The 18,598-nt window shown below is 41.5% G+C and overlaps 1 protein-coding gene across 1 annotated transcript in view; it reads left to right on the plus strand.

Annotated features, from left to right (window-relative positions):
* actn1 (actinin, alpha 1) overlaps positions 1–16,158 on the plus strand; it is a 69,268-nt gene extending 53,110 nt beyond the window's left edge. Inside the window, exons 10-13 of the mRNA XM_048600449.1 lie at positions 9,277–9,459; positions 13,386–13,520; positions 14,326–14,505; positions 15,973–16,158. Of these exons, the coding sequence (XP_048456406.1) occupies positions 9,277–9,459; positions 13,386–13,520; positions 14,326–14,505; positions 15,973–16,143 (669 nt within the window). The 3' untranslated portion in view covers positions 16,144–16,158. The remainder of the gene's footprint in view (positions 1–9,276; positions 9,460–13,385; positions 13,521–14,325; positions 14,506–15,972) is intronic.
* Positions 16,159–18,598: the final 2,440 nt, after the last annotated feature.

Genomic DNA, 18,598 nt, shown 5'->3' on the forward strand with positions numbered 1-18,598 from the left:
CTCGCGTAAGGAAATCCAACCAAACTGTAAACAGTACTTCAGATATGGTCACACCAATGTCCTGGATAACTGTGGCACAGCATCATTCATCTTACATTCCATTCTGTCTTGCAGTGCTGTAGTCGTCCATTCAGACACTCAGTTTCAGAAAAATAATGAAAGATATCAGTGACTTGCTCTTTGGAACAAACAGTTGCTTTTCAGGTCATCTGACACAGGACACCATCCGCTATGATATATTTATGTTTGTATTTGGCCACGCAGACTTGCAAATTGCTATCTCTGAGTCATCCTGACATTGTGCGTCAGGGAGAATCATGATAAATGGCACTCCTGCATGCACAGGACAATGGGAATCTGCGTCACTTAAATATTGAAGAGCTTTGTTTATTACCACCCCCTTCAGTTTATTCAAAAATTAACATATTTATAAACTAAAACATTAAATCTGTTCAACAGTTCTCTTGATTGAGGTATGTATCCCCTGCATGTCATTATGACTGTCATCTCATTTTCTCATATTATTCAGCTGAATCTGTATTATTGCACAAAAAGCTCACATTCTACTCCCATATTTATCTTCTCTTTGGCTGTACTGATTTTAACTGTTATATTTGACCAGTGACGTAGTGAACAAATAGCAATTTTCACTCTGTCATTACCTCTTGAGTCCTTTTATTACCATCTGATTTCTCCTCTACATCAGTCTGTCCTAGACGATCCAGTATTGCCACTTTCATGATTAGTTTCAACACAGTAGATACACCTTTAGGTAAATGATACAGTAGGGGCCAAACCAAATTCTCTCCGAACTGGCATGCAGTTTAGTCAAATCGCTCGAGTGTTGGGAAAGTGCTACGTTCCCACACTGAACTGAAGGAGGATCCTCACCAGGTCTCTGACCATTGACCAAGTAATTCATGTGCTGGCAAAATGACAGTCGTATTGTCGCTAAGACCATAAAACATGCGAGCAGCAATAGACCATTCAGCGAGATTGTGGCTGATCTGATAAACCTTATCTCCACTTTTATGCCTTTTTCCCTACAACCCTTGATTCTATTATTGATAAATAATGTGTCTGTCGCAGCCTTGAAGATTCTTTAGAACATTAAAACTGGGAGCAGAGAAGGCCCACGAACCTGCTCCTCCATTCAATGTGATAGTGGTTGATCTCATCTCAGCCCCTCAAGTCCACTTTCCTGCCTGCTAACCATAACCCTTCAATGCATTACTAATTGAAAATCTGTCTATCTTCTCTTTAACTTACTGAATACCCGGGCATCCACTGCACTTCAGGGTAGTGAGTTCCACAGATTCATAACCCTTTGAGAGCAGTAATTCCTCCTAATCTCTAATTCAAATCTGTCACCCTTTATCCTACAACTATGACCTGTCATTGTAGATTGTCGCACATGAGGAAACATCCGCTCTACATCTACTTTGTCCGTTCCCTTTGGCATCTTGTGCGCCTCAATTTAGATCTCCTTTCACTCTTCTATACTGGACAGTATAGACCTGAACTGCTCAATCTCTCTTCATAAGACAAACTCCTCAACCCTAGAATCAATCTTGTGAACCATCTTCAATGCAACTGTATTCCTCCTCGATAGGAAGAATTTTCTACTTCAGAGGCATGTCATAACAGGTTGATTCTCGACAGGTTGATTTTAAAAATATCTACAAGGTATGTGTCGAACATGCACATGGGTGACATTTTGTTGTGCATATATTTTTGCCTGAAATCCCTCTAGCTACTATCTTAAGAAATCATTGACTCACCTAGAGTTTATACAATGCATTTTACATCACCAGGATATTGCTATTGTGTTGTAGGCAACTGATTTATGCAAAGCAAGATCCCACAACAGGTAACTTGTATTAATAACCACTTAATCTGTTAGACTGGTGTCGCTTGAGGGAGGTGTCTTATTCAGGACACTAAAACAATACTTCCCATCAGATACTGTTCTAGAATCTTCTCTATGCACCCAAACAGAACGCAGGTCTGAAAGATGCAATCTTCCACCTTACAACTATATGTTCCAGGACAGGACTCTCTGATTTTGAACAAGAATTTTGTCAACTAGGCTAAATTGACTATTTATTTTGTGCTTTTCAATCAAGCTAGTGAAATTATTTAATACCTTTGTTGAAATAGAACTTCATGTGATGCATCCAGTTTATTGGATTGGCTTTTGGTGTCTATAATACCTTGTTGAATGCTGTTTTAAGCATTGACGATGTCTGCGGGTGATGTGTACAGTTAACACAGCTGTTCCAGTGTGTGTTTTTTACCTTTTACCTTTATGTTCATCGCCCATAATTTTGTAAAATGATTCGGAAAGTCTCGGCCAAGCCATCTGTCCTTGGTGTTGTCAAATAAACAGGCAGCAAGTGTTTCTCTGGCCACATTACAAACCTGTGACCTCTACCACCAAGAAGCACAAGGGCAGCGTGCACAGTGGAACACCACCATTTTGAAGTTCCCCATCAAGGTCCATACCAGACTGACTTGGGCATGTTTCACAGCTCATTCATCACGACTGGATCAGAATCCTGGAACTCCGTCCCTGACAGTGCAGTGGGAGGACATTTACCTCAGGCGACGCAACAGCTCTCCGCCATTGTCTTGAGAGCAGCAAGGGGTGGATAATAAATGCTGTTCTTGCAAGTGACACCCACATGCCAAGAATGAACTTTTTTTTTAAAATAAGCGTGTGTTATTCACTCATGGCACATGGGTCCAGCAGATCCCTTATTTTCCAAAGTAGCTTGATCCAACTGTATGAAATCTGAAGGTACATTACAGGGCAGTTCAGAATTGGTGAGGGACTGGATTTGCATGTAGGCCAAACTGGGTAAGGGTGACCATCTTCCTCCTTTTTAAGGCACTAATAAACCAATTTGTTTTACCGTTGCCATCTTTTTTTATTTCCAGATTTTTTTTATTATTAACTGAATTCAAATTTGCAGCTTGCAATGGTGGGATTTGAACACTTGTGAATAGTTTGCCCAGGTCTCTGGAACATTAGTCAGTATCATTACCACATGAGGTGCAGTGGCAACATAGTTTACAATAGGTTTTCCTTATTAAAGAGGAGGAATGAAACTTGTATGAATCCCTAGTTGCTGTTATGAACGATAACCGTGTTGGTTAAAGTATATTACTATATTTGGACACATCTGTGAAATTGTTCTGTACAATTAGTAAACTTCGACCTTTTTAACATGCCAAGTCTGGGGAAAAATATCGCAGAGGACTGTACTGCATATTTATGTCACACCAAGAGCTTATGATGGATGAGTTTCTTATTTTACTTGTAAAATACCAGTTTAGTTCAAGTAGTCTAGTTACAGGTTTTATAATTGGCAGACTCCTGCAAATTCTCATTTGGGAATAGTATTGTTCTCAACGGTCCAGAACCATGGAGATCCAAAAAGCCCCAGGTTCAGTTCCTAAGCTAGAAGACCTCAGCGAGGCCAACTGGACCTGGGAAGGGAGATATTCATGAGAGTTCCTGATCTGAATCACATTCCAGTGAATAGATACTGAGTGAGGATTGCGTCTAGTCCCCTGTCACCTCGCTGCCCACACTCAGTTGAAGAATGGCCATTTAGATAGTTTAAGAAAACAGGTACCGTTTTATATGCACAATCAATTACGCTGCCATGAAGAAAGGGGTTATCAGATTATGTGTGGAACTGGCAGAAACTGTTCACAAGGAGTGCAGCCAGACAGAGAGAAAATTGGACAGTGAATATTTTCAGGGAACTCTCCAGTTTCTTTGAAATCATGGTAATGGGTAGCCCCAAGGTGTTGGTGAACCAATGCGCTTGCCTGGAAACTATCCATCTACTCACCACCTCTCTAGGGCAGAGTCTGGCAAGTATGAGATGGGAGTATTTGGGAGTTAGTAGCTGTGGACTTTTGTTTGAATATCCAGATGATTTTTTTTTACATTAAGAGTTGTACAAACTTACTGTTCCCAATTCATTTATTTTTGAGAAAGGCTTATCTAATTTTTAGCTCTTTAACCTAGAGTGTTCAGAACATCTCTTGAATGTCTGACAACATTAATCATATATTTGCATTCCAATCCCCACGAATGCATAAATGTTAGGAATGCGGTTTGTGTGTCATTTAAACTTTTGAGTGTTTATCATCCTTCCTGGTTGTTGGTAGTGCATTCCCTTTTGAAGTAAAGGCTTAGATTTAGCACCAGTTGGGAATTTAAGCATATACTCTAGGCTGACTCTCAAATGCAGTGTAATGGAGTGCTGCATTGCTAGAGAAAGTGTGTCTTCCAGTTAAAACATATTAACCACGACCTTGTCTTTCTGCTTTGGTTCAAGTAGGTGTTAAATTGCATTCTATCCTTGTTACTTCAAAGCCAGCTTTTGCTCCAAAAAAGAAATGTTTTGGTTTTTTGCTGGCTTCCCATAAAGCCCTTCAATTCAGAGAATCATAGAATCCCTACAACATGGAAGCAGGCCATTTGGCCTGAGTTCACACTGACCCTCCGAAGAGTATCCCACCCAGACCCAGCCTCCTACCGTATCCCTGTAACCCTGCATTTCCCATGGCTAATCCACCTAGGCTCCACATCCCTGGACACTGTGGGCAATGTAGCATGGCTATTCCACCTAACTTGCACACCTTCGGGCTGTGGGAGGAAACCGGAGCACCCAGAGGAAACCAACGCAGATACAGTAAGAATGTGCAATCTCCACACAGACAGTCTCCCGAGGGTGGAATTGAACCTGGATCCCTGGTGCTGTGAGGCTGCAGTGCTAACCAATGAGGCACCTCAGCAAAGTGGACTTTCGAATAAATCCTGAGTACTGCTACTTCGATAAACTGTGCCACCAGCCAGAATAACTCTGCTTTTTCTAAAAATGTGATCCAAGCCAACTCTGAGTCAGCCCTTGAGCAGAAGTTTCAGCAAAAAGAAGTGGCTTCTTGTCGACCTGTTTATATAATATTAAACCCGATTAGCTGAGGCACAATATGTACTTGTAATTTCTTTCACTAAAGCATGTTGTGAAGAGTGGTACACATGTTTAGAGTTGTTTATTGTGCCTCATTCCTCAAAAGGACTAGCAACCTCACATGCTGCCACTAGCTCTGCTGTGAGCACACCCAGAGCGCACACAGTTCATTAGTCTTCTCTACCAACATTTCTCAAGTCAGTTGAAATGTAATCAAACTGTTAAATGTTTGGAGAAAATGCTCCAAGCACTCGTGGATACTCTGGAGAGTGGTTTCTGCCAGTTATATTGTGGTATTTTTAGCTCTCAAATCATGATAGAGTAACTTGTTTTCTTTTGTTTCTGTTATTTATACATACGTATTATTCAATTCCCCCTTGCCCTCTCCCTCTCCCTCCTATTGTTCCTACACATACAACTGCATATTCTAATTTTGTTCATTCTCAAAAGTTCTGCCGTGTTCGTTCCCTTCTCTTTGTTTTCACACTACTGCAGTTGTTCTGCCATTGCATTGCTAGGAGCTCACATCTCCAGGAACGCCTGACTTCCTTCAGTCTCCAGCCTACAATCTCCACGCTTATACAACACGAGCTGGGTATCAAACAATCGCTACTTCCTGATTTCTCCCCTAATCCCTTCCCTTCCCTTTCAACCCTGGGTTGTTATCTGACCTTTGAGTCTTGGCTCATCAGTTAATGTCTCAGTTGTTGACTTTAAGAAAATAGCGATATGATCATTGTTCCCTCTAAGCTGCGCAGCCCCTCGAAAGTTTCTCGCACACCAATTGGCTGATGCATTCACTTCCAGAAGGCACTGTTATGCATAGACGTTGGAAGCCCGCATGAAGGCAGATAAAAAATTACGGGGTATGTCGGATATGATCTAATTTCATTAGGGTTCCTGTCCAGTGTTTGCATCTCCAGGCAGTATATCTTCAAAAGTTCAGATATTTACTAATCTGATCTAAATTCATTGGTAGAAAGCCAGAAGAATCTCGTACACCTGGAAGTTGAGCTCTCCCTCTTCCCCTCCCCCCACTCCCATTTGGATTGCAGTATTGATTTCTACTTTAAGGTTTACACTAAAGCTCTCTTAGCAGGACTAATTTCAATTTCCCGCTCAGAATTTTATGTCAGTTTGAGATGGACCATTGGAATTGAAATTGTCTGAATAAAATCTGTAATTGCTGTGCCTTTATTTAAAATATTTAACTACTCTACAGATGAATTCTAATTCAAATAATGATTTATATCTGTGCTGCAACAATCTATTCTTACTGGGTATGGTTACACAAGCTCCATCAGGTCTCTGGTACCACTGCTATATTGTTGCCTAGGTTACACATAAACCATGAGAGTAAGACAGGCTAGTCAAATATGGCGGAACTGGGATGTATAGGAAGGTAAGATCCTATAGTGTTCACCTGGCAACCAAACATGTACATGTTCCACCAAGCATCACTGCATAGTGATGAGTATGATTTTTGCTTGTTTATTCATCAGCCTTCTGGCCCATGATACAGATGTAAGTTGATGCTTTTGTGGCTAATTTTAATTATAAACTTGTTTCTCTTCTAACTAGAGTCACTAGGTATTTAATTGCAGTGAGCCAGTGATGAGTAAATTGTAACTTCATTAACTTATTCGGTGACCCTCTTGACCCTACTCTTAGTTATATTTTTATGTCTGTGTTGAGTTATAATGTGGAGGTGGCAGTGTTGGACTGGGGTGGTCAAGGTCAGAAATCAAACGACACCAGGTTATAGTCCAACAGGTTTATTTGAAAAGACAAGCTTTCGGAGTCTTGCTCCTGAAGAAGGAGTAAGACTCCGAAAGCTTGTGTTTTCAAATAAAGCTGTTGGACTTTAACCTGGTGTCGTGTGTTGAGTTAGCCTTGGAGAGGCAGCATAGTCAGTTCAAGTATTCAATCTGGGTAAGATGATGTTTTACATTGTTTCAAACTTGATGGATGATGGACAAGGTTTTAATTTTGTTACTAGCTGAAAACCAGAATGTGCCGTGTTCTGGTCCATGAATACCCCAAATAAATATGTGTTGAATATTACCAAGTTTGCTGTATGGTTTGGGGTTCCTGTATAGACAGTGAGGAAGGTTATCAAAAATGACAAAGGGATCTTGATCATTTGGGCTGATGGGCTGAGGAGTGGCAGATTTAGATAAATGCAAGGTTGCATTTTGCTCAGAAGAACAGGGACAGGACTTGCACAGTTAATGGTAGGGCCCTGGGGAGTGTTGTGGAACAGCAAGACCAAGGGGTTGAGGTACATAGTTCATTGAAAGTTGCATCACAGATAGACAGGGGGATGAAGAAAGTTTGGCACGCTTGCCCTCATTGCTCAGACCAGTGATTTAGGAGTTGGGACGTCATGCTGCAATTGGTGAGGCCACTTTTAGAAATGTTTACGATTCTGCTTGCCCTGCTGTAGGAGGGATATTATTAAATTGTAGAGGGTGCAGAAAACATTTATGAGGATGTTGTCAGGGCTGGAAGATTTGAGTTATAAGGAGAGGCTGGATAAGTTTTTTTTTTTCACTGCAGCGTAGGAGGTTGAGGGGTGACCATGTAGAGGTTTATAAAATCATGAGGGGCATCGATCAAGTGAATAGCAAAAGTCTTTTCCATAGAGCTAGGGAGTTCAAAACTAGAGAGCATAATTTTAAGGTGAGTGGAGAAAGGTTTAAAAGGGACCTGAGGGGCAATTTTTTCGCACACAAGGTGGTTCGTGTGTGGAACGAACTGCCAGAGGAAGTGGTACAGTTAGAGCATTTAAAAGGCATTTAGACAAGCACATGAATAGGAAAGGTTTAGAAGGAAATAAGCCAAACACCGGCAAATGGGACTGTTTTAGACTGGGGAAACTTGGTTGGCATTAGACGAGTTGGACCAAAGTGTCTGTTTCCGTGCTGCATGACTCTAAGTGGAGCCCAAAATATTTAAAAGGAAAATGTCAGAAGTGGCAAAGTGACAGTTTCCATTAACTCCTGTTCAGATCAAATTGCAGGAAAAATAGATGATTCCTTCCCTGAAGCCATTTTTTGGTGATGAATCTGTAGTTACAACCAGATGAACAGGGCTAGGCTGAGGTTTCTCTCTTTGTCCGCTCCTTGGTTAAGCAATCACTTTTGAATCTAAAAAGAGAGATTCGGGATTGCCAATTCAGTTTGTACTTTGTGTGCAGTTAAGAACAAAGCCAGACAGATATTTTTGACTTAAACAAGATGAGGGTTAGTTGTGCTGAACCCCACTGAGATAAGACATTAGAAAGGTTAAAGATGTACAAATGTGTGTGTCTTCTCACTAAAAAAAGCACATACTCAAATCCCGAGCGTGAGCATAAATACAGCTTTACGGAATATTTGTGGTTGAACTCGGCCAAGTTAAGAATGCAGATTTTAAAAAGAACAAGGAAAGCCAGTGAAGATTTTTGGATTGTATCCACAGTCACTGTTTCACCAGCTGAAGTAGATAAACTGTGGAGCTAGAGAAGCACAGCAGGTCAGAAAGCATTAGAGGAGCAGGAATGTCGACCCTTCATCAGGTGACGTGCATGACATGCCCCTCTAATTAAAGAAGGAAAGTAAAATTTGGAAATGTCAGAACTGGTCCAAATTCATCTTGTGTGTCTGACAATGGAACTCCAGTTTACTTTAAACCCAACAGTTCCATACTGGTTATTCCATCTTATTGTTGTCAAACTCCAATGACTTCACTCACGGCTCTGCCTGTTGTAGGGTGAGAGACATACACTTTTCTGTCTCAGAAAGACCATATTTAGAGATTAGATGGTATTATGGAGAAAGAGGCTCCCTCTGACACTTTATAGTTTCTATCAAAATCCAACTTGAAACATCCTCCGAACAGTTACATCATGACTCTCCGTGTCGGTTGTGTATTCCAAAGGCTCATGTCTTTCTCTTAGTCATGAAAGCTGAGGTAGTTAATGTTTAATGTTCAACAAATTAACCCCTAAATGATCCATCCTCTATCCTGTTGAGACAGGGAGGAGCTGTTCATACCTCCCAAGGGTGCCATGTCTATGTTGGGGTCTCTGTAAACCTCTCTGTCTTTGTGACATGGAATGCAGTTGTACAGATGTAATTTAGCAGTTGCTTTGAGTCAGTATCTTTGTTTCAGTGCAATATCCTTTTTAGAAGATTAATATGTCACAATAAGATACCAAATTAATTTCATGTAGTGTGTTTTCATGATACTATGTACCCTATGTGACTAATGTTTTATTTTTCACCTCCACTCTGTCCTGTAGGGGTTGATAACTGCTCATGAGCAATTTAAAGCCACTCTGCCCGAGGCAGATCGGGAGCGCCAGGCTATTCTAGGCATTCACAATGAGGTGTCAAAGATCGTCCAAACCTACCATGTCAACATGGCTGGTACCAATCCTTATACAACAATCGCCCCACAAGACATTAACAACAAGTGGGAAAAGGTGAGGACAATTGCTAAATGTTTCCATCATACCGTTGGTAGTGGGGGGTGAAGGGACAGCTGTATTTAAAAAAAAACACTACCAACAAGGTGTCGCTCACTGTCTAAGTTCATTTTACACCAATACTTGACTTAAGTATTGCTGCCTTGCACACATCAAGACAATGCATAAGAACAGCAATTAAAGGGAAAATGAATGTTGATACTGAGAGGAGAATGCTGCTTGATTGGCAAATGAACTCTGGTTTAGCTGTAGCCATGTATAATACACCGGTGAATGTGGATTGGCAGTTAAGTTCCAGGCTTGGTTTAAATTTAAACCAATTACGTTGACCCTAATAGGTAAGGCATTGCCTGAAAAATGAGCCAGTGAGTGGCTATCACTTTTGTTGAGTTGACAATACCCTTTGGCTGCCAATAACAGACAAGGTACTGACCATGCCCAACTGTATTTGCAAATTCACAATACAATGTCAGACGTTAGTTGTGATTCTGCAACTGGACAGCATTTGCTGGATAAACCTGAGCGTGCAAAGAATTACTCTGACAACCAATATAGGATCATTAGTCAGGCTCACAGCATGGCACGTGTGTGTGTACTGGAAGCTACATACATGTCCTGCACCCGTTTCAACAAAATAGGAGGCAACCCTTTACTGGCTCGTTTCTCATGACAGCGCCTTTGCCAATCAACCAACCTGCCTGGTTTATAATTTAAACAAAGCCTGACGGTTAACTGTTAATCATCATTAACTAGAGCATTCTCCATGGCAAAGCCTGTACCAATCAGAGTCCATTTGCCAAATAACAATGAGCATTCTTCTTTCGTAGAGCATAAATGTTATTCCCCTTTAAAATGGTATTCTTGCAAGATGAAGAGCATCAACAAACTGTCTCTATTCAGCAATGACTAAGTTCTAACAATCAAACACTTATTTAAATAACTGACTAATTTTGGCAGCCACATTTGAATGTGCGTTAGCGTCCACTGTCTCACCCAATCATAAATTGTACACCTAATGGAACTGCTTTTGTTGGCCTTAGCTGTTGATCCTGTTGCATAATTGGATTTGTCCCCATGTGCCAAGCTTTATCCCAAATTATGCTTTGATACAAACCCAAAATCGTCATACAAGACATCTTGGCTCACCTTACCTGAGGGTGAAATAATTCTTAACTGAAAATGGCTATAATACATCATTTATAGAATGAAAGACACTGCATGTATCCTAGTGTGGCTTTCATTTGAATTTTGGCTTTATGTCAAAATTTTCTTTTTGGAATTTAATCTCTGAGGAAACAAAATGTTAGTGAGATTGTTTCCAGCTGAATGTGCATTCCTTTGTTCTTTTGTAATCTTCTAAAGGGAACTGATTGCTGTATTGCAAGTCTCCAAATGAAAGAGCCAGTAGCCAAGACCCTAACATACTATACTAAAGTTTCCAGTCTGTATTCCACCTCAGATTAGCTTGTCACCATTTATTTGAATGGGATTTAAATTGGATGCTAAGGAAACTGTCCAGGACAAAACAGACCACTTGACTGACATCCCACTTAATACCTTGAATATCTGCTCCCACCATAGACGATGCACTGCAGGAATTCACCTAGGCTCCTTTCACAGCACCTTTCACATCCATGACCTCTAGAAGGGCAAGAACAGCAGATATGTGGGAACACCACCACCTACATGTTCCCCTCTGAAACACTCACCAACCTGACTTGGAAACGCATCAGTGTTCCTTCACTGTTACTGAGTCAAAATCCTGGGATACCTTTCCTAACAGCATTGTGAAGGTATCTGTACCTCCAGGACTGCAGCAGTTCAAATAGGCTGCCGACTACCACCTTTTTGAGGGCAACTGCAAACAGCCAATAAATCCTGGCCTAACCAATGATACTGATATTATGTGAACAGATATATTTTAAAAAAGTACTTCCTTCAAACCAAGATATAAGAGAAGGAAAGGTTCCACTCAAGATCAAGGCCGTTATGCTCTGTCCCAACATTGTGTCTTTACCCCTCTCTCCCATAATATAAGTAAGATTTCCAATTCCAACACCAGCCATTTTATGACATCTGCTAGCTGAAATAATTAATTAATTTAGAAACCATGAGTACTGAATCACACTGTGATCACAAACTTGTCCTTATTAACCATGAGCGCACAAGATTATGATAACAAAGATTGGTAGGTAAAAGCCAGCTCACCCATCGAGTCTGCCTCGTACTCATGGTGACTAGGGCATCAAGACTAAACAATCCCTCCCCAATCTTGAAGCCATCATATCTGGAAGAAAGAAAGGGAAAAACAAAGGTCCAGGACAAAATACTCTGGGGCAATATCATCATGCCCTACCTGAAGTGACCAAAACCAGTCCAAGAGATCATGTGGATCAAATGCTTTCTGTAAAGACACTTTTTCTCTCTCTTTGTTGGCCTCTGCCCCAGTTCAGAACTGGTGCAGTTTCCTGTTGAAATCTGGCATCATCACCTTTTTCTCGCCACCTACTCCACTTCAACTCCTTGTGAGGATACTGTTCCCCAGGAAGAGGTTTCCTTCAAATACCTTGCAAAGTGTCCAATGTTCAGGTGTGTGTCTTGACAGTTAAGGGTCAGAGAATCCCTACAGTGCAGAAAGAGACCATTCGGTCCGTTGAGTCTGCACCAACCCTGAAGAATATCCCACCCAAACCAAGCCCCCTACCCTGTCCTCGTAACCTTACATTTAGCGTGGCCAATCCACCTAACCTGCACATCTTTGGACTGTGGGAGGAAACTGGAGCACCCAGAGGCAACCCATGTAGACATGGGGAGAATGTGTGCAAACTCCTCACAGACAATCGCCCAAGGTAGAGTTGAACCTCCTTCCTGGCGCTGTGAGGCAGCAATGCTGACCACTGATCCACCGTGCCATTGTGAAGAGTTGAGGCGCTTCCTATCTGCTTTGATCGAGCTTGGCTAATTCGACGTGGATAGAGTTTAAAACCAGAAGAGTTTTGTTCAAATCAAGAGTGAGTTAATAATTGATCATTCTTGCCATGACAGGTAATAATCATTTTCAACAAGAGAGAATCTAATCATCGCCCCTTGATGTTCAATGACATTCCATTAATGAATTCCCCCATTATTAACATCCTGAGGGTTACTGTTGCCCAAAAATAAACTGGACTAGCATGTACATACTAGCTACAGGAGAGGTTAGGAATTCTGCGATAAATAACTCATTTCCTTTCTCCCCAGTGGCTGTCCACCATCTTCAAGGTACAAGTCAGCTGTGTGATTGAATACTGTCTACTTACCTGAGTAACTGCAGTTCCAGCAGCACTCAATGCTTGATATCATCTGGGACAATGCAGTGGCTTGATTAGCTGTGCATCCACTACTTTCAACACTCACTGCCTTCTTCACAGATGTATAGTGTGTACCATCTGCAAGGTACACTGCTGCAACTCATCAGAGCACCTTACAATCCTGCAGCCTCTACTGCCAAAAGGACAAGAGCAGCAAATGCAAGAGAACACTTCAAGTTCCCCTCTCTTAAGTCACACGCCATTCTGACGTGGAACAATATTGCCTTCCCTCACTGTCACTGGGTCAAATTCCTCCTAACGTCACTGTAGGTATACCAATCCATCAAGCACTGCAGTGGTTCAAGAAGGCAGCTCACCACCTCCTTCTCCAGGTCAATTTGGGATGGACAATAAAAATGTTGGCAGAGCCAGCAACACCCACATATCTCAATGAATAATTTTTTTTAAAAATTACTCCGAGCTGGATTCAAGGTGAAAGAACGGTGTTGTACCACCCAGTATCCCAACCAGTATAAAATGCCTGTAGATATAAAGGGAGAAAGTTACTCCTGTCCCTTTTAAAGGAATAGAATGGGATGTTGAGTGATTTGTACGATAATACTTTGTTTTCAGGTTCGACACTTGGTGCCACAGAGAGACCATGCTCTGATGGAGGAGAATGCTCGTCAGCAATCCAACGAGAGACTGCGGAAACAGTTTGCGACACAAGCCAATGTTATTGGTCCTTGGATTCAGACTAAGATGGAGGTAATATCTCAAAACCACTGCACAGCTAGTTGCAAGACTACATTATCAGTTAGCTGTATAATTGGTGACGGTGCAATTTACAGGTACTGTGACAGGAATTTGAAATCAAGTAAGGAATTGAATTTTTATGAGCTTTTTCACAACCTCAGAATTTGGCAAAGTGTCTGAACGCCAGTGATGTACATTATTTCTTTGAGATCGCACCACTGGTATAATGTATAATGTAGCAAAAGCGGCAGCAAGTGTCTGTACTGTGAGGTTCCAGAAACGGCAATGGGTTAATGTCCAGATAGCAGCCTGTTTTAGTGGTGTGGGTTTTCGGGAGTTGCATTGACCCAGATACTGTGAAAACATCACTGTGCTTAGTCAATAGAGCAGTGCAATCTTTTACATCCACCAACAAGGAGAGATTTGCACTTGGGTTGAGATCTCACATAAAAGATGCTCATTTCTAAGATGCAGCAATCCCTCAGTACTGCAGTGAAGTGTCAGGTTAGATTATTTATTATTTGGCATACTCAAAATCTGTGGTGTGGTTTCCGTCTTCAGAACCAAACATTGCTTTCTCTGCTATAAATTATTACATATTCATATAGCTGGCTGTTCGCAGTTGAACACAGCACGATCTGTAACAAGTGCACCTACGTTTATTGAAGACATTATACGATTGAGAAAAGTACTGTTGCTGTTTAAGCATTTTCAAGTTTGGTGTCGTTCTACCTATTGTACAGCTGGTGTGCACACACCAGCAGAGATATTCACCACATCACCTTGACCATCACCTTTTTCCCATTCACTTTTGCAGGAGATTGGTCGTATCTCCATTGAGATGCATGGCACACTGGAGGATCAGCTGAACCACCTCCGACAATATGAGAAAAGCATTGTCAACTACAAACCAAAGATCGATCAGCTAGAAGGAGATCATCAGCTCATTCAAGAGGCACTAATCTTTGACAACAAGCACACCAACTACACAATGGAGGTGAGCAGCTTTTCTCGACCGAGGGCTGCTCTGGTTTCCACTTGTCTATACACCCCGTTTAGTGCTGATGCCCGTAGTTTACATTTAAAAGGTCAAGTGTTGAAGTCATCTTGCAATGTTGATGCAGCTGCTCCTGCTGCTTTGATGACAGCATTGTTTAAAACTGCATAATATTTTTCACTGTCTCAACTGGTCTGCTATCTCCACAAGTGTTGTTTTCAATCTTGCACTTTCCCTTTCTCATTCCTGATGATTCTACCTCGATTCAGTTCACAAGATATAAATTGTGGGACTTAGAATTACAACCCGAAACCCCTCTAGCTCCAAGTGAGGATGGCTTCCAGACTGAAACATAGATGCAGTGAGCCACTCCTCAGTCACAAAATGCAGTACTTTGTGAACACCGAGACTTGAGGGCCAATAATCATTTAATTAAAATGCAGCATGTTTGCTGTAAGTAAAGTGTCTATCAGCAGCAGAATTTATGGAACTGAAACCATTCATAACGCAGCACCTTCACAGCACAAAGGCTTATGATTATTCTGCCCTATGCCTTATTTGTTTCAGAATATCCTGTGTCTTTTTCAATGGATCTGTTTTTTAATTTTTTTTCTTTGCTTTCTCTTTCAGCCTTTTTTTTTCAGTAAAAGTTATCAGACATAAAAGCATATTGCAAAATGATTCACCAACATTTCGTTGAGATGAGCAGCACAACTTTGATCTTGGGAACTCTACACAGTCTTGAAAACCATGGCTGAATTGTGTTTTTTTTTAAAATGCTTGAGTTTTAATAGGTATTTTCCTGAGAATCGACTACAATATTTTCACGAATGGTGTATTTTAAATGCATGACCATTGGAGAGTTGGAAAGATGAGCTATGGTCATTTTCTCATCCAGTTGTTCCTCACTCTGCCTAAGTTTTGTACAGTAGCAATGATCTAATTATGACCATTTTTGCAGGTTTAGGAGTAATAATTTTCCTCGCATCTACTTTGACTACAGTAATATTGTTTGCTCCAATGTTAAGGGAAGTTGTACCAACTTTGCAAGTGTTATTAACTCTTGAAATGAAATTTACAATCATGTCAAAATGATCATTGAAGTGTTTACTTTCATTCAGATTTCACCATCCAGTTTCCAAAATAAGCAAGGTTTTTCTGCAGCTGTTGTAAATGCATTATTGTTTGAGCCTTCGGTTAGTCTCCAGTCCTGAGGAAATTCCTTGCTCTCTCTGTCACCGTGTTAACATTTGGGGAAAGCTGCTGATAGCGCATCAGTGGCAACTGTTCCAGATTGCACGGCTTTTGATTCCTTTCTCAAGTTTGCTTTTAATCCTGTAGGGTTACAGATCTGCTTGAGGTGATGGTGAGAATAGCCATCAGAAACAATAAGTTGAACAAGCCAAGGAGAATGCATTAGACAAGTGCTCCTAATTAATTAATTGACTGCCTTTCCCTTTGTTCCAGCATATCCGAGTGGGCTGGGAACAGCTGCTCACTACCATTGCCAGGACAATCAATGAAATCGAGAACCAGGTCCTGACCAGAGATGCAAAGGGCATTAGTCAGGAGCAGATGAATGAGTTCAGGGCCTCCTTTAACCACTTCGACAGGGTAAGCTCGCTGATTTGCTGGTGATGTGTAAGTTTTGCAGTGAGATTTATTCAGTTTTCTTGGCTGTGCTACAGTATTTTCTTTCAGGAAATGGGGAATACGATTCAAAGAATATTTGCTACAAAATGTTAATCGTATCCTCAATGAAGCTGCCGGCTGGTCCTGAACTTCAAGAGGCCTAACTCCGAGGCAAAGGAAACTGTGCAATGCTCAAGATCTATTCACAGTTTAGTAACCGATTAAAGTAACTAGTAAAATTTTAAACTAAAGCATGCTTCTTTAGTGTGCTGTAGACTGAGGTGTATTTCCACATGCTCCATTCTGTCCTCCTGCCATGCTAGTTTCCATAAACATTAATTGTTGCATCTCCAATGACCATTTTCCATGTGTGAGTCTAGACAGCAGCATTGGCAAACTATTTGACTGTGGAATGTGGGTCATCCCTCACCGCAAACGTTGTGCACAATTTGACAGATGGCTGCCAACAAACTTGGCCTGATGTGATGGGCTGTAAAATTACCCAGGTAGCTTTCCTGCAGCTCCCCTGTCTGCTCCTGACCTGTGCCATTCAATCTTATCACTGTGACCTCAGCCCATCCCTCAAAACCCCCAGTCCTCAGGGCCACCCCTTCCCTCCCTGGTGTGGATGTCCTTCTAGCCAAATAACATGTCATCAAGTGTTGAATTATCTGTGGGGCTGCCATTTGCTCACCAGCATTTTTGATGGCGAGGTAGGAAACTCTACCACCTGATAAAGCATGCCCAGGAGCGTTCAGTAGGAACCCCTTCCATTTCTGCAGGTTACTATTCTAAAACGGTAACCATTAGCCTACAAGTCTTGCTAATATCAATTTTTTCAACCGTGTTGTGCTTATTTTGATACAGAAACTAAAGGTAATAGTTGCCCATTAATGCCATTATCTTCAGCTCTGCGACTGTTTTCTAGTTCCTTGTCTTGTCCCTTCTTGTAGACCTTAATAGAATATTACTTTCCATTTCAATAAACCACCTTGTTCCCATGCCGCATTTCTACCCTGGGCCTGCTGCTAATTTTCCCATGAAGCACAATACAAGTTCTACGAGCAACACCTCATTTTCTGCTTATGCCCTTGACAACCTCTAGGACTGAATATTGAATTCTGCAACTTCAGAGTCTGACTGCATGATATCTGTCCTCCATTTTTCTTACGTTATTCCATCCCAACAACCTTGTTTCTGCCTTGTGTGTCTTGCTTAGTTTACATTCAATAGAAAGGACCCACTTTCTCCCTTTCACATCTTAATTTATACTCGTTCTACATCTTTATTTCTCTTTTAACCTCAACTAATAGGCCCTTTGCCTTTTACATCAGGTCTCCACACCATCTGTTCCCCTCCACCTCTGTCGAAAGTATTTAAAAAAACCCACCATTTTCAGTTCTGGAAAAAGGTCACATTTGATCTGAAACGTTAATTCTGTTCGTCTCGCTACAGACGCTGCCATACGTACCGAGTTTCTTCAGCATTTTTTGTGTTTGTTTCAGATTTCCAGCCTCCACAATATTTTGCCTTTATTACATTGCTGCTCTGTGTTGTCTTGGTGAGTAAATGACAGGCTCGGACACAAGCCGGGCTGGCCAGTGACTCGAATCCTAGTCATCATGGTATTAACCTGACATCAACAGCGGAGTCATTTCCTGCATTTGTCAGCTGAGGAGGAGAGAAACATTGGCCGAGGCATCGTTCCTGATTATCGTTGAGCCTGTGGAAAACTGCACATTGACTCTGGATGGAGTCAGGCCCGTACTCTGCTCTAGAGTCTTCCTCTCACCTACTCCCCTCTTGTTTTTATCCCCTTCCCCACACCTCTTGCTTCATATTCCCCAGTTGGATGACCTGCCAACACTTTGTTCAAGCTCACACATGAATGGTGAATTCCAGTAAGATACAATCAGGCTGTTGGGCATCCATGGCATCAGGAGGAAGGGGCCGAAAAAGTAAAAATTGGGGTGTAGTGTGTGAGTGAGTCAGTGTGATGTTACCTTTTTAAACTCAGCTTCATCCTGTGTACAGCCACGCATCAGTCAAATGTTTATGAATGAAGCTCAGAATCTGACTGACATTCATTCTTCCAATTTTGACAATTGTTTTTAATCAACTTTTCTGGGTGCGTTATGACGCAACTTTGTGACGGTTGGGATTTGAACCACGATGGTTGGGCTTCTTTTACTATCCAGGGGTGTTCTTACACACAACTGAAATATCTTTTCCTCCCACTGCCGGTGGTGATATTTCATCTTCTAACCACCCCAATAAATCCATCCATATTTTCAGATTGATTCATTTACGTGCAAAATCCTGTTAAGGGCAATGCAATGTTTTAAAGTTGCAGAGGAGGTAAGGAGAGAATAGGTGGGTGGGGAGGGGCACACTTCAAGTCAGCTCTGCTGGAGAGTCACCGAGACTCGAAACGTTAGCTTGCTCTCTCTCCGCGGATGCT

This window comes from Rhincodon typus, chromosome 8, assembly GCF_021869965.1.
Source record: "Rhincodon typus isolate 14 chromosome 8, sRhiTyp1.1, whole genome shotgun sequence".
Classification (NCBI taxonomy): domain Eukaryota; kingdom Metazoa; phylum Chordata; class Chondrichthyes; order Orectolobiformes; family Rhincodontidae; genus Rhincodon; species Rhincodon typus.